Genomic DNA, 14,154 nt, shown 5'->3' on the forward strand with positions numbered 1-14,154 from the left:
ATGAATAAGAAAAGTGCATCCTGTACTCTTTATATCAAACTTTTCAATTAACAAATGTCATTGTGGTGTATTAATAGAATTTCACAAAAGCATTATCGGAAGTTTTGTTATTGTTTTAAATCAATAAACAAATATGGATACGCGATTCAATACAATTTATTTTACGAATTGCAATTAACAAGTTTGCTTACAACTGAATATCTTTTATTGTTAAACTTAAAGACAAATTATTTAATTTAATTGATATTTTGGACACCAATTAACGAGTTTGTTTACAGACTCTATGAAACCCAATGCTGATATTATAACCTCAAGCCCGATCGTTGAATGATATGTAAAATTATAAAATAACTACGTAATAAATTGGCATTTACATGGAATGACGTTAATTTGCTCAGTCACATGTTGGAATATCCTAACACTTACTGTAGATCCATCTTACGCTTTTATCTTAAAGCTAAAAATGCAAACTAAAAAACACGCATTTGAGATTAAAATGAATATTCATTAATTCCATCAATTGTTTATACGATAACCCTTATATAGGTATCAGACATTGCATTGATTTCCAAGGAAAAAAAAAACAACAAAAACTCACTTCTTTGGATAGGGGAGTCTCAGAAACGATTTCTGATAACAATATACTTCAATATAATTTTAAAATCTCAAGTTCATACTTTTTATCTCGCATTGCTAGCTTTAACACAATTCAGTTTGCTGAAGAGAAGAAACATAAGCATAGTGGCAATGAAGACGGTGATACGTACCGTACAACGAACGTTTGCCCAGCCTTCTCTCGAAAGTGGATACTAGAAAAAGTCGAATATATAAATATTATTGTTTTATTTCATACATTCGTCATGTGGTAACATACCTTATTCAAGCTTAAATAATTTATATTTGTTTTGATGAAGTATCTTCATCCTTGATACTCCAGGGCTTCCGATCACTTAAAATCTCTACACCCTGGACTATCTCATAGTAAACTTGGGTACAACAGAACGTAACAGGTAATTTAGTCAAATATTAAGTCTTCAAATTTTGCTGTCCCGTAATTGGTTAATATTTTTTACTCTGAGCTGCCTTCAGTTTTACTATGATATAGTCCAGGGGTGTAGAGATCGTAAGTGATACGATCCCCTGGGGTATCGAGAATGGTAGATGGTATATGCAAGTATTTATTCAGTTATGTACCCAGGCCAACATGCAATACTCCAGCGAATGTATTATAGACGAAGTATTTCTTTAGTTTATACTTGTTGGTTGTATTTAAACTTTTATTCGTGAAAATTAAATGAAGAATTTACGCTAAATTGATAAAGACAGTAAGGTAATAAGTTTATTACTTGACATTGTAATCTGTACATTTAGGCACAAAAAAAGAACGCTGATATACTCAGGGAATTAACCATATAATGCGTATTGTCAAAATTGCAAAATTGAAAAGCGATAGAAACCAACCTATTTACTTTATTTATGTCTTCAAACGTCAAAATTCAACACATTTTGATATTTCACTGTTGGTGGTAAAATGACAATAACGGCATATACTGTATAACTACGTTTATTTGCGGTGGTTGAATTTTGCTGTATTTCCGCGAACTTAATTATGTGACTGCGAATAAATAATAACATATATAGCTATACTGTTAATATTGAAAAACAAACGCGAACAATTCTTATCGGGGATAAGTAAAACTCACAAAATATTTTCTCCTAGCAAATGTACGATTAAGAAGATCAAAACGCTTACCCCGACAGACTCTACAAGCTAATAATTCCTTTATGTGTTCTGTATCCAGCTGGCTGTAACTGTCAACAGTGATGACAAACTTCTCGTCCGGATCTGAAGCTATGCCACGGATCTCTTCTATGTCATATTTATCTCCAATGCCAATAGCAAACATATGGATTCCGTTGCTTTTGGCCATCGTTGCCTGTTGCTGTGTCGCTTTCTTCCCCGCAGGTTTTGTATAACTATCATATGAACCTGGGTTAGTGCAACCATCGGTAAGGACAACACCGATATGTACAGCGTCCTCGCGGGCGCCATTTCCGGCTCCAAAACTTACATTTCGCATCCGTTCAATGGCAAGGTAGGTTCTTGTAGCGTCACCAGCGCTGTACCGTATATTATCCACCGCATTCAAAATGTCCTCTCTTGACGTAAAGCTATTGAAGTTGAATTCATCGAACACGTGATTGCTGAATGAGACTGCAGCGAACTGCACGTCATCAGTAACAGTTTCAAACATGTTGATAAAATCATGAAGAAAGGCTTTCTGTTTGTCAAAGTCCAGAGAATAGATCGAGCTTGAGGAATCAACTACAAAGGCTATGTCTAGCTTACATCCTTTCAGCGAGACCTCCTCTGAAATAAACACATTTTATACGATCACTCATCCAATGTTTTGTGTTCTTTGAAAGTTTTTGTCTCTATATGAATATTTGTACAATACTTTTAATGTATATTTCCATCCTTTCACCGACAAGTTCTTTCAGAATATTATATACTTAAATTCATTAAAATGTAAACATAGATATAGTTTTGTTAATTTACACTTAAGGTTTAAATGACTTGCCCAATATTCATAGTAACAAGCTTAAGCATCTTGATTGTTCAAGGCTTGGAAATAAAAGTTGAAGTCAACTTACCGACTGACGGCTGAATCTGAAATTCAAAATTACAACAAACATTATGATTACCAAACTATTAACTTTCAACCGAAATGCAGAGGAAAACACCATTGTTACTGTATAGTTACGTTTATTAACTGTCGCTATAATTGCGGTCAGATTTACTTCCGTGATCTTAAAATATGCAAATAAAAATGAAAGAATGAGTTATAGTGAAAATCTGTTTATCTTATTTCTGTAAGACATCCACTAATTCGCGAATATATCTACACGCGTATTAGTATCAATGATGAAAATGCGAAAATGTCCGCCCGTGAAATTAACGTACTATGTATTATATAGAAATACAAAGAAGAGTTTACGATACAGAGATTTCTATATCATACGTGTGAAACGACGTGGGTAGAGTGCGATTTACAGTCGATAAGTCCTACCTTCCGGTGATGTCACAAAAATCACGTCAAATGATAACGTCTTGCAATACTGTAATTACCGGATGTGCGACTAATCGACGGAAAATTGTACATTACCCACGTCGTTGTAGGATCTCGAATTGTGGCAACTCTCGTTTGTGGCATTCTATCAATACTCATGTTTAGGCAAGAATACTTTAAAATACTTCAATATATCATTATTTTGATTTCATCAGGTTTTGGCGGCTCACATAAATTGTACTTTTTGAGCTTAAAGGTCATGGAATTAAATTAAAGGAATTTGAGTAAACTGAATATCATATTGATAGAAGGAAATCAAAATATTTCGACCAAACATTTAGATACATGTATGTCACGTATGTTAACTTTCAAAAAAAACTAATTAAGGTGGCTAAGAAACGGACTATATGAAAAACAAAAGCATGACGTTAATTTGAGTGATCTATGATAAATGACATGTTTAAAGATGACAATAACTGTTAAAAGATTTATATGAAAATCAAGTAAGTTACACATTCAAGTCTTCTACTTACCAATGATCCCAGCGTCAATACGATTGAGATGTAAATGACCCACATCTTGATTGCTGGCTCTCCCCGGTTTATTCCCACAGAAAGAATTGTTCCTATTCCTTTATATAGCTATCCAGTAATTACCTAATGTAACGTAATATCAGTTTTTGTTTTCCTGTTTCCTGTTCTGTAAATATATCTATGTGATTGGGTTATTTTCTCTTGACAAGTTAATGATATACAAAATACCAAACATTGTTTGAACACCTATTGTGTTCAATATTTGTTAATAGTTTCTTTAATTATGTGTGTTATATTGAAATGTATTGATAACTCTCATTATACCTTAATTTTGCAAAATTAGTTTTATTAATTATTAAATGCCGATTGCGTCTAGAGTCACTATGTAAATTATTGTATGACATTAAAAGTATTTTGGTAAGTCGCTGGATATTTAAGCATTGTATGAATAGTCCAGTATTTGCTTGGATTTAATGATAACAAAATATACATTGGTTCGGATACTGTGTTGAATAAACAACGTCAGCTTTTACAAAACGAATATTTAATTTTATTCATTATTTCAAATGTCTAACATAATCAGTTGTAGTAGTAGATATTGAAGAGTCACATGGCTATCGTTTCAGTAGAATACGAATACATGTATGAATGTAGGGCAAATCCAAGAGAGGTCACAGTCTCTAGATATAATTCGCAATACAAATAAAAAATAATAATGGGTATCCATTACAACATTATATCACGTTAATTTAGTGAATGCGTTTGTCAATGGCAAAAGTTCAGCGGTGTGAAGAGAGACAATAAGAAGAGGCGAGTAAATATAATACAATATGTGTTTTCCAAACGTTACTTACCTTTACGCAAACGCAATGGAGACCAGTGATAAATGGATGGATTACGGAGAACGATATAGGAACTCTAATTTCGATTAGATTGTAGGTACAATTCCATCACCTTACTTGCAGTGCAGTTTCACCCACAGATGTATTAAATTATTTTAATATGATATATGAAGTTCTAAGCACTAAAATAAAACCGTGTGTTGAAAACATATCCCCTCCAAAAATAAATAAAGATATAAAGTCATACGTTGTAAAAGAATAAATAAAATAAATGAATACCCTTAATTACAATTACAATTTTACCTTATAAAAGTTATATGTGCCTTAATTATTTTCCAAGAAGAGTTATGTTATTTACCGCCAAAAATTACCCACACTTTGAGAATTACAATACTCCCAATGCATAGATTCTCAATTTTCCAGCAATAAAAAATTAGTTTGGCAGTACTATCAAAAACCGTCATATTTAAATCTACAGTGCAGTGAAACGGGTACATAAGTTCAACCCATGAAGTCAGGTTGTGGTCTATAATTTTATTTCCCATTTTTACAGTATTTTAAGTAATTGTGAAGTGATTTCTTCGGGTATTTTACCGTCAAAACATATATAAGGCATACGAAATTAGAATTTTACAGTATAAACATTCTGTGTTGTAAATAATATTTATTAGACATCATATGATTTTATTGATCAAGATTTAAATGATTTCGACAGCTTAATTCATCAAACCTGATGGTTTTCAATAGGTTACCAAAGATATAGAATGCCAAATTTTCTCCCAGTTATTGGCACATATAACTTGAACCAATGGAAGTTAATGAATTCGATTAAAGGTCATTGACATTATTCCTCTGCAGGTCCAAAATGTTACATATATATATGAACACCATGAATTGGTATAAGTTTATAACTTCCCGTACAATTCTGGTGTAAAGACTTCATTTTTGAGACTTTAAATAGATTCCCATGATCGCTCTTCTAGTCGCCATAACTACCGTGCACTAGAAATCTACAAACTTTTAAAATATAGTTGTGGATTGTTTTGGTGTTCTGAAGTTTTCAGGAGTCTCGCTGATGAGATCCTGTGTTATTCAGAATTAATATTGAAATTTGGAACAGCCATTCGAGAAGGCAAGGTCTTTCGCAATCATTCCAAACATCAATTTTCAGGCATGACTATATCATAAAGCCCAGTATCTGCAGCCAGATTTTCTTTGTTCACGTAATTGCTAAAAGATTTTTAAGATTTGGCATATATATGTACTTATATGAACATAGAATTAATTTTTATTTGTTTTCATACTAAATCCAACTTTTTGATTGACAGATTCTTTTTCTTCATACTACTCTGTAGAAAAATTCTGAAAAGGCCGCGAGAACCCGACGTCACAATACAGACGTCGACGTTGCGTATTGATTTAGAAAAAAATAACCCATTGGATAATCAATGGAATCGTACGTTTTAACGCATTTTATGTTATCAAGTAGTCTGAAAAATTAAAAATAAAGTATTGATGTAACTATTTTTAACTTCATCGTGTTATGAAATACGTTTTGTTTTCAAACTTTTTTTTGTGAATCCGCGTAGGGGATTAACACAGTTTGCAAACAAACTTTCTTTCATACCACGATGCAATTAAAAATAGTGACATTAATGCTTATATATATATAGATGTACATTACATTATTTGACCTTGTTACCGTATTTATAGCATAATGAAACGACGTGTATTTATATAAACATTTGAAAATGTAACATCTCTTATGGACTATTTTTAATGTTTATCGCAGTATGACTTCTATCTTAAGACATACACATTAATACATATTCCAATATCTATCGCACATTTTAGTAAACCAGAATATGTACATGTAATATACCAAATATATATGGGGAGTCTATACACCCAGTAGTTATTTTAAGAACCATTCCAATGCTGAAAATAGAGTGTACCGGGAAGTAATAATCGCATGGCAGGAAGTGCATTACTATGGAAACATTGCGGAATTGCGCAAATACCGTTAAGGGTAAGGTAATGTTCAAACTAACGTTAAAAATCCCATAGAAACTGACCACAGCCAAATTTTCTTTAAGCTTTGCATATCGAAAGTACTACTAGTTGTTCCTCTTGAATGGAATGACCTTTTTCCAAGATTTTAAAAAGGCCAAAAGGGCCTGAAATATCCGTATTCATTTCCATTAAAACTACCTGGACAAACATGCCAAAAGAGGTCATCTTTTGTTAGATATTATTTTTTTTTATTAATTTCCTCAATAAATACCATTTCATGATAAGGGTACAAAATAGAATTAAGACTGTTTTATTAGCAAAAATATTTAAAAGATAGAAACAAGTTCAGAAAGTGGACACAAGTGGTGAAATCCGGAGTGTAAACGCCCTAAAACTCAACGACAATTTAAGATGACTTCATTTCCTGGATTCTTATCGAATGCGACAGTTAATGATTTACATAATACTGGTATTTCTGCGTTCCATGTTTAAACATCATATTTTGGTTGCTGTTTTGACACCAAATTATTGTTAAATTAATTTCAATAATAATTGAATAGGACATTCATATAATGGTGAATGATCACGTAAATGAGCGATTTCCAAAAAAAAGATTTAATTGAATAGTATACATATGAATCTCTCAACATTCTTAAATACTAGTGTTTTGAGGACGTTATACATGCCAATGAATGATCAAGCAAATTTTTTGTAACAAACAACACATGCTTTTCACAAAATCGACTTAATTAAATGTTAAAATAAACAACGCTAGACACAAACTGTTAAATGCAACATATATTTATTCACTGTATTGTTTAATATATCAGCAGTATTTGCGTGTAATTGATAAGCATATCAAAAAAATAATAAATTAACAGATGTATATATTCATTGGCATTCATAAGTGCTTGTTGTCGTGTTTACGTCCATGAGCATTATATACACTGTAATTTCTTAATGTTCGTTTATAATACACTCGTTACAACATAGATGAAATGCATAGTAAATAAAACAACAACAGACAGAATGCCATGTCCATAAAGGATGAGAACATTAGCTAAACATCATTTTAACGCCTTGCTTTGGCTTCCAACATTTGAAACAGAGATCGTAGATCCTCAATTTCAGATTGGATTCCTCTCTTAGTCTGAACCGTAGGTGATGGACCTGTAACGAGATAAAAATATACTTTTAATATTCCTTGTATAATTTTAGAGACAACAATAAATAACATTTTACTTTTCGATGGATAGTTTTAAAAATAAAAGCTAAATATGGTCTGTATTCCTTCTAATAATGGAAACAATGATGAACGATCATGATCAAAATATGACGTCGCACGATTGTCTCGGTAGACGGAAACGTCAAATATGATTTCTCTTACATTGAACCGACTTTAAAGGGATTTTTTTTTCTAAATTTCCATTAATACAAGTTATGTGATTGATAAATATAATCTTACACTGGTGGTTGCGTAGTATTAAATTTATTGAACTCTTTTGATATATTTCTTACATAGCCACGAGTGTAAGATCCTCTATAGGTATAATACTAGAAGTTTTCTGTTTTACACTATTGGTATAATACTAGAAGTTTTCTGTTTTACACTATTGGTATAATACTAGAAGTTTTCTGTTTTACACTATTGGTATAATACTAGAAGTTTTCTGTTTTACACTATTGGTATAATACTAGAAGTTTTCTGTTTTACACTATTGGTATAATACTAGAAGTTTTCTGTTTTACTCTATTGGTATAATACTAGAAGTTTTCTGTTTTACACTATTGGTATAATACTAGAAGTTTTCTGTTTTACTCTATTGGTATAATACTAGAAGTTTTCTGTTTTACTCTATTGGTATAATACTAGAAGTTTTCTGTTTTACTCTATTGGTATAATACTAGAAGTTTTCTGTTTTACTCTATTGGTATAATACTAGAAGTTTTCTGTTTTACTCTATTGGTATAATACTAGAAGTTTTCTGTTTTACTCTATTGGTATAATACTAGAAGTTTTCTGTTTTACTCTATTGGTATAATACTAGAAGTTTTCTGTTTTACTCTATTGGTATAATACTAGAAGTTTTCTGTTTTACTCTATTGGTATAATACTAGAAGTTTTCTGTGGGTAAACACCCAATACAATTGTCAATGACAATGAGTTTCTTGAAAGATAACATTATGTACCTGCGCATGTTTTCTTAATCAGAATGTCTTCATGATCAACCAAGGAGGCGAAGTCGTCCACCATGAATGTAAAATAAGGGGCGGGGTCAGATGCTATCCCCTGGAGCTCGGCTAAGTCAATGCTACTGCCAACACCTGTTGATACACAGCAATTGTTGGAACATGTAAAAATAATCTTATAAATAAGCTTTTTTATTTACGTTTTTTATAATCATCATGTATCATGTATGATCCGTTGTTGAAGCCAATATGGTGGTATACGAATTTGAAAGGATCAAATAATGGGAAGATGTTAACAATTATACTATGTAAATAAATCAATATGCTAGTTTGCTCTTCCTGATAGTACCGTTAATACAGTTCTCTATGGTAAAGGTTTCACATAAGTAATGAAAAGCAATGAGTCTGCATCAAATTTTCACCGAACAAAAACTTTACATCCAAAACAGACTTCTTACTTGGCGATAGTTTTGCAAATTTATTACCGATTGCAAAGAGAGTGATGCCCTGTGCCTTAGCGTTCCTTGCCATTTCTTGTGTTCGTGCTTGATCACGTGATACACCGTCAGTGATGACAATGCCGACTTTTGGAACACCGTCACGTGCTCCTGATCCGGAAGTGAATCCTTGAGTCGTCATCATTTCAATGGCCTTATCAGTATACGTCACTCCTGTCAGATATCTTACCTTCAAAATTGTAAAATAATAAATAAATAAATTAATTACACAGTAGATTGTATATGATTGATAAAAAGACGAAACATAATGGAACAATTTAAGTATATTGAAAAAAGGCTAATGTGACAAAAACTGATAAAGAACAAACTGTGAAATATATATCTAACAACTGAATATATCTTTTGGAAACATAACGATCACTGCAGTCATATAATGGATCTACTTTCACGACTTTTACATGCGTTATCTACAATATATCGTGTAACCAATTTGTTATATTTTGACGTACGTTTTCAATAGCAGTCATGATTTCAGCCTCTGTGGAGTAAGTGTTCAAACTGAAGTCGGTGTGAGCATCATCTGAGTAAGAGATCATGCCGATCTGTACACCCTCTGGGCCTATGTTGTATTTCTCCACAATGCTTGAGATGAATCCCTTCTGCTTGTCAAAGCTTTCATCACCGATACTTGTAGAGGCATCCGAAACCACCACAATGTCGGCTTTGTACTGGTTGCATCCTGCCAAGATCATATTTATATAAGGGTTATTCTTCATAATTAGATTATACCTACTAATTTATGAATTTCGCAATTAAAGATTTGAAAGATGATATCAAAAGTTACACGTATTGGCATACTGAAACTCACCTTCAGCCAAACTGCATCCGGGTTGTTCTGAGAATGAGAAAGGAAATTAATACATTGATAGAGTTAAATGGAAAAAAGTATAGGATTATATATTATGTATATAAATCATTTAAATTGTTTTTCGAAAACCAAGCAACCTTATAAAACAATTAATAAATGTTTTATACATTCAAACCGGACAGTTACCGGAAAGAAAAAATGTTACAAACAACAAATAAAGAGACAATTCAGTAATCGTTTACCTTTACAAATACGGAAAGCGAATTTGTTCTTTAGAGACTCCAAGGCATCAAGATTATCAATCTGGAACACATAATCCTCGGACGGCTTGGACGCCATGATGTCCAGTTCGGGTTTGTAAGCATTGCCGATTCCTTTAAGAATAGAAAGACAATTTACACTGATCCTTATGACATTACTGTATATTTATCTTTCTGCACGGGGTTTAAATTTCGCCAATTTAGCGAATTAAAGCTTACTTTCGGCAAAATTAGTTACCCGCGACTTTCAAAAAGGACATATCCGAGCTTTTTTCCTCGCGAAGTTAAATTACTACACATACAATTCAGAAGCTTTACCAATCTCATATCAAAGGGTGACTTTATTTTTCTTTTGAGTTTTCTTTATAATTATATAATATTGAATACTGCATAAAATATAACCACGGTTTGCGCTTCAATAGAAGCCAAACGTTATAATGAAATCTTAACCAAAAGTGAATTATTTGGATATTGACCCTAGGGTTTTTAGGAAAAAAGTATTAAAAAATCCTCACCAACAGCGAACATCTCAATATTTCCGGTTGCTAGAACGTTCTGTGCTGATTGCTTTGTACTCTTCGAGTCAGTGGACTTTCCGTCGGTAATAACGATTCCAATATGGGACACCCCATCACGGACCTCGGACAGACTCTGAGCTAACAAAAGGTCAAGGGCCTTGTTGGTGTAAGTGTTTCCGGTAGACCAGTCGATGTTCTTTATCGCGTGCTCAAGACTCGCTTTGTCCGTGTATTTACTCAGAGTAAAACGCATTTGACTCTCATCACTGTAGGTGATCACGCTGACATGCGTCATATCCGGTCCGATATCAAACATGTCGGACACATCCCGGACAAAATCTAGTTCTTTATTGAAGTTTTCCTGTGATTGGATACTTGTGCTTTCGTCAAGGATGAAGATGATATCGGCTGGGTCACCTTGGCAAACTAAAAAGTAAAATTTTCCTCGGTTACATACACAATGGATATGAAAATAGATAAGACTATGCATTCTGTGTTACAGCTTCCTTAAATAAGGCCTTGAAAATTACTGTTTTAATAGTAAAATATGTTTTTCTTTTTTTTTCTTTACAAAAGGTAATTTTTGATCGATACCAATATTTTTTGAAAAAAGATGCTAATAATATCAATCTTGAAAACTGTATAATTAACCTGCATTTTAAAAGGTTTATACAAAAGATAAGCGATATATAAAATACATTCACAATTTACCTTCTCTTGCGCTTTCAGCAGAAACCTGGCGAGTGTAGCGAGCTAAAGGTACAAAAGAGTACATTAGACTTAATGGAATGTGAATCGCTTGAAATAGAAAATATGGGGAAAACATGTAATACCAACAGTGCTTCGCTTAATATACATGCATAAATTCAATAAATTTCTGAATATGTATCCCAAGTACATAATGTAAGTTTGAATAAATTCTAATTACCAACCCGTCGGCAATTATATTGAAGTTAGAAACTTAAAATGGTGTATCTTAATATTCGTTTTCAATATTTTTTTTCTTCGTCTAGTCATGTTTTTTTAAAAGTAATTTTAGAATAATAAAATATTATTTACTTTAAAGTATAAAATATCTTCGTTTTAGGAATAAAGTTGATGCAAACAAGAATGAAAGTTACCAATGGACTTACCATCTGCAGCCCGGCGAGCATTGGTTGTGGTAAACTCAAAAGTCGGGGCTAAAGAGAAACGGATTTAAGAAATAAATACTGATTATGACATACACAATACTTGATGATATGGAAGCTAAGCCATTTCAAACAATACATCAAGCTTATTTTTCAAAACAAAATCAAAAATCAGAAAACTGGATACACCAACGCATGTGTTAATCTAATCAAATAAATGCAAAATTACATATAGATATTAACGAAATCGAGTTTCACAATATATCAAAGATATAAACATCCTTTTCACTCGAATATTACTTTTTATGGGTTGATTTTTTAAGCAATTATGTATGGCTTTCATGTTTTATTACATAAAGTGTAATATTTTTATTTTAATGTGATTATCCGAGTTAGAACAATCATTAATATATCTTAATGATTTACTAAACTGTCCGTATCAATGACCAACTTGACCGGAAACTTACCTCTACACGCACGACAGGCCAGGAGACTCTTTATGTGGGCGGTATCTAGTTTATCATACGTATCAACAATGAAGAAGAACTTCTCGTCAGGATCCGAAGCGATTCCTCGGAGTTCAGCTTCATCAACACCACCTCCAATTCCGATAGCGAACATATAGATCCCAGCCTGTTTCGCTAGTTCTGCTTCTTCCTGTGTCTTCGCCTTGCCCTGGCTCGTTGAGTACTGGTCATAAGATCCCGGATTGGTCCCGCCATCGGTCAGAACAACGGCAACATGTACGGCATCGTCTCGTGCTCCATTACCAGGCGCAAAAAGGTCAGTGCGCATGCGTTCTATAGCCAGGTATGTTCTGGTGGCGTCACCTTTGCTGTATTTGATGTTGTTGACAGCGTTTAGAATAGAGTCCCTGTCGCTGAAGGCATTGAATTTGAATTCGTCGAAGACGTGATTACTGAACGATACCGCTGCAATCTGGACATCCTCTGGCACGGCGGCAAACGAGTCAACAACATCGTGTATGAAGGAGGTTTGGCGCTCGAAATCTTTTATCCATATACTACTAGAGGAGTCAACGATGAAGGCTATGTCGAGTTTACATCTTGTCATCTCAAGTCCTGTTGATATATAAAGAAATTTCATAACAGAATTTTAGATTATCATTTTCTTATTTTTACAAGACTTTTTGTCTTTCATTTATCGATGTTGCAACAAAGGCTAAAGTTTCGAATTTTTGATTTCTTTGTATACTGAAAATGAAATACTTAGTAATGTTATAAATGATAAACTAATTGGAATTTTTTAAAAACATAGGATAAGTAAGTACTAAGGGAAAGTTTACTTACCATCATATGTCGGTATCTGAAAGCAAATATGCAAAAAAACATAATATTAGAGACAAAATGTACATTTATCTTTCTAAAGCATATATGCATTTTATTTTTTCCTTCTTATTTCTGTCATTTTAAAAGATAATTTTTAAATGAGATCCACCAAAACTTGAAAGTAGCTTTGCATGAAGGATCCTGAATAACAAAGAAATAATTACGTAATTATGTGGATGTTTCTATGTAATAATTGCTCTGTATCCCACCAACGACACACATAATCTGAGTTAATTATGATAACACAAATTATTGAAACAAACAGTCAATGTCACTGAGCAGCACACCATCCTCGTTCATATCTTATTCATAACCGACAAACTAGTCGTCTCAATCCCTGAACGTTCAACAGGAATCGCATTTACAGATATAATGGACTATGTACTACTCGCCAAGCAACATTCACAGTTTTTCTCGATGGGCAAATTTTAAATTCAATGACAAATATAGCACGCTCTTAGGAGTGGGAGGGTGAAAGTAATTAAAGAAGTACTATAAACACTTAATAACTTATCATTTTCTAATATATATATCAGGCAATTTAAAAAAAAAACACCTAATAATATAGGCAGGTTTAGTGGACTAGGGAGAAGAGAGCGAAGAAAAAAAGTAAACAAGATAATATCGTAAATATAGCTGATGATATTAATGGTCATATCAAATGGTTACAATTTTGACTTATGATTGTGTATTTAGGCTATCGCACATATCTTGATTTTTAGGATGGAACTTAACCCAAATGCGTTAGACCGATTATACAACTAATATAAAAAGGTGAGAACTTACCAGGAACCCGAAGGTGAGTAGAAGACTACAGGTATGGGACCACATTTTCAGCATCGACCCTGATCTTCGACTACTGGGGTCTGCCGCTGTCCCTGTTATATAGGGTCCAAGGTTGTGTTATTTAGACCAGTAATTA

General features: G+C 32.9%; 1 protein-coding gene across 1 annotated transcript in view; it reads right to left on the reverse strand.

Annotated features, from left to right (window-relative positions):
• The window catches only part of LOC138330612 (collagen alpha-3(VI) chain-like), a 38,209-nt gene extending 25,250 nt beyond the window's left edge, over positions 1 to 12,959 (reverse strand). The window contains exons 1-14 of the mRNA XM_069278171.1: positions 12,351 to 12,959; positions 11,887 to 11,934; positions 11,465 to 11,506; positions 10,751 to 11,179; positions 10,218 to 10,349; positions 9,976 to 10,002; positions 9,617 to 9,846; positions 9,135 to 9,336; positions 8,650 to 8,784; positions 7,544 to 7,629; positions 3,605 to 3,712; positions 2,656 to 2,671; positions 1,754 to 2,371; positions 768 to 809 (exon numbers count right to left, since the gene is read on the reverse strand). Coding sequence (XP_069134272.1) covers positions 768 to 809; positions 1,754 to 2,371; positions 2,656 to 2,671; positions 3,605 to 3,712; positions 7,544 to 7,629; positions 8,650 to 8,784; positions 9,135 to 9,336; positions 9,617 to 9,846; positions 9,976 to 10,002; positions 10,218 to 10,349; positions 10,751 to 11,179; positions 11,465 to 11,506; positions 11,887 to 11,934; positions 12,351 to 12,957 — 2,722 coding nt within the window. The 5' untranslated portion in view covers positions 12,958 to 12,959. The remainder of the gene's footprint in view (positions 1 to 767; positions 810 to 1,753; positions 2,372 to 2,655; positions 2,672 to 3,604; positions 3,713 to 7,543; positions 7,630 to 8,649; positions 8,785 to 9,134; positions 9,337 to 9,616; positions 9,847 to 9,975; positions 10,003 to 10,217; positions 10,350 to 10,750; positions 11,180 to 11,464; positions 11,507 to 11,886; positions 11,935 to 12,350) is intronic.
• Positions 12,960 to 14,154: the final 1,195 nt, after the last annotated feature.

This window comes from Argopecten irradians, chromosome 9 (genome assembly GCF_041381155.1).
Source record: "Argopecten irradians isolate NY chromosome 9, Ai_NY, whole genome shotgun sequence".
NCBI classification, from domain to species: domain Eukaryota; kingdom Metazoa; phylum Mollusca; class Bivalvia; order Pectinida; family Pectinidae; genus Argopecten; species Argopecten irradians.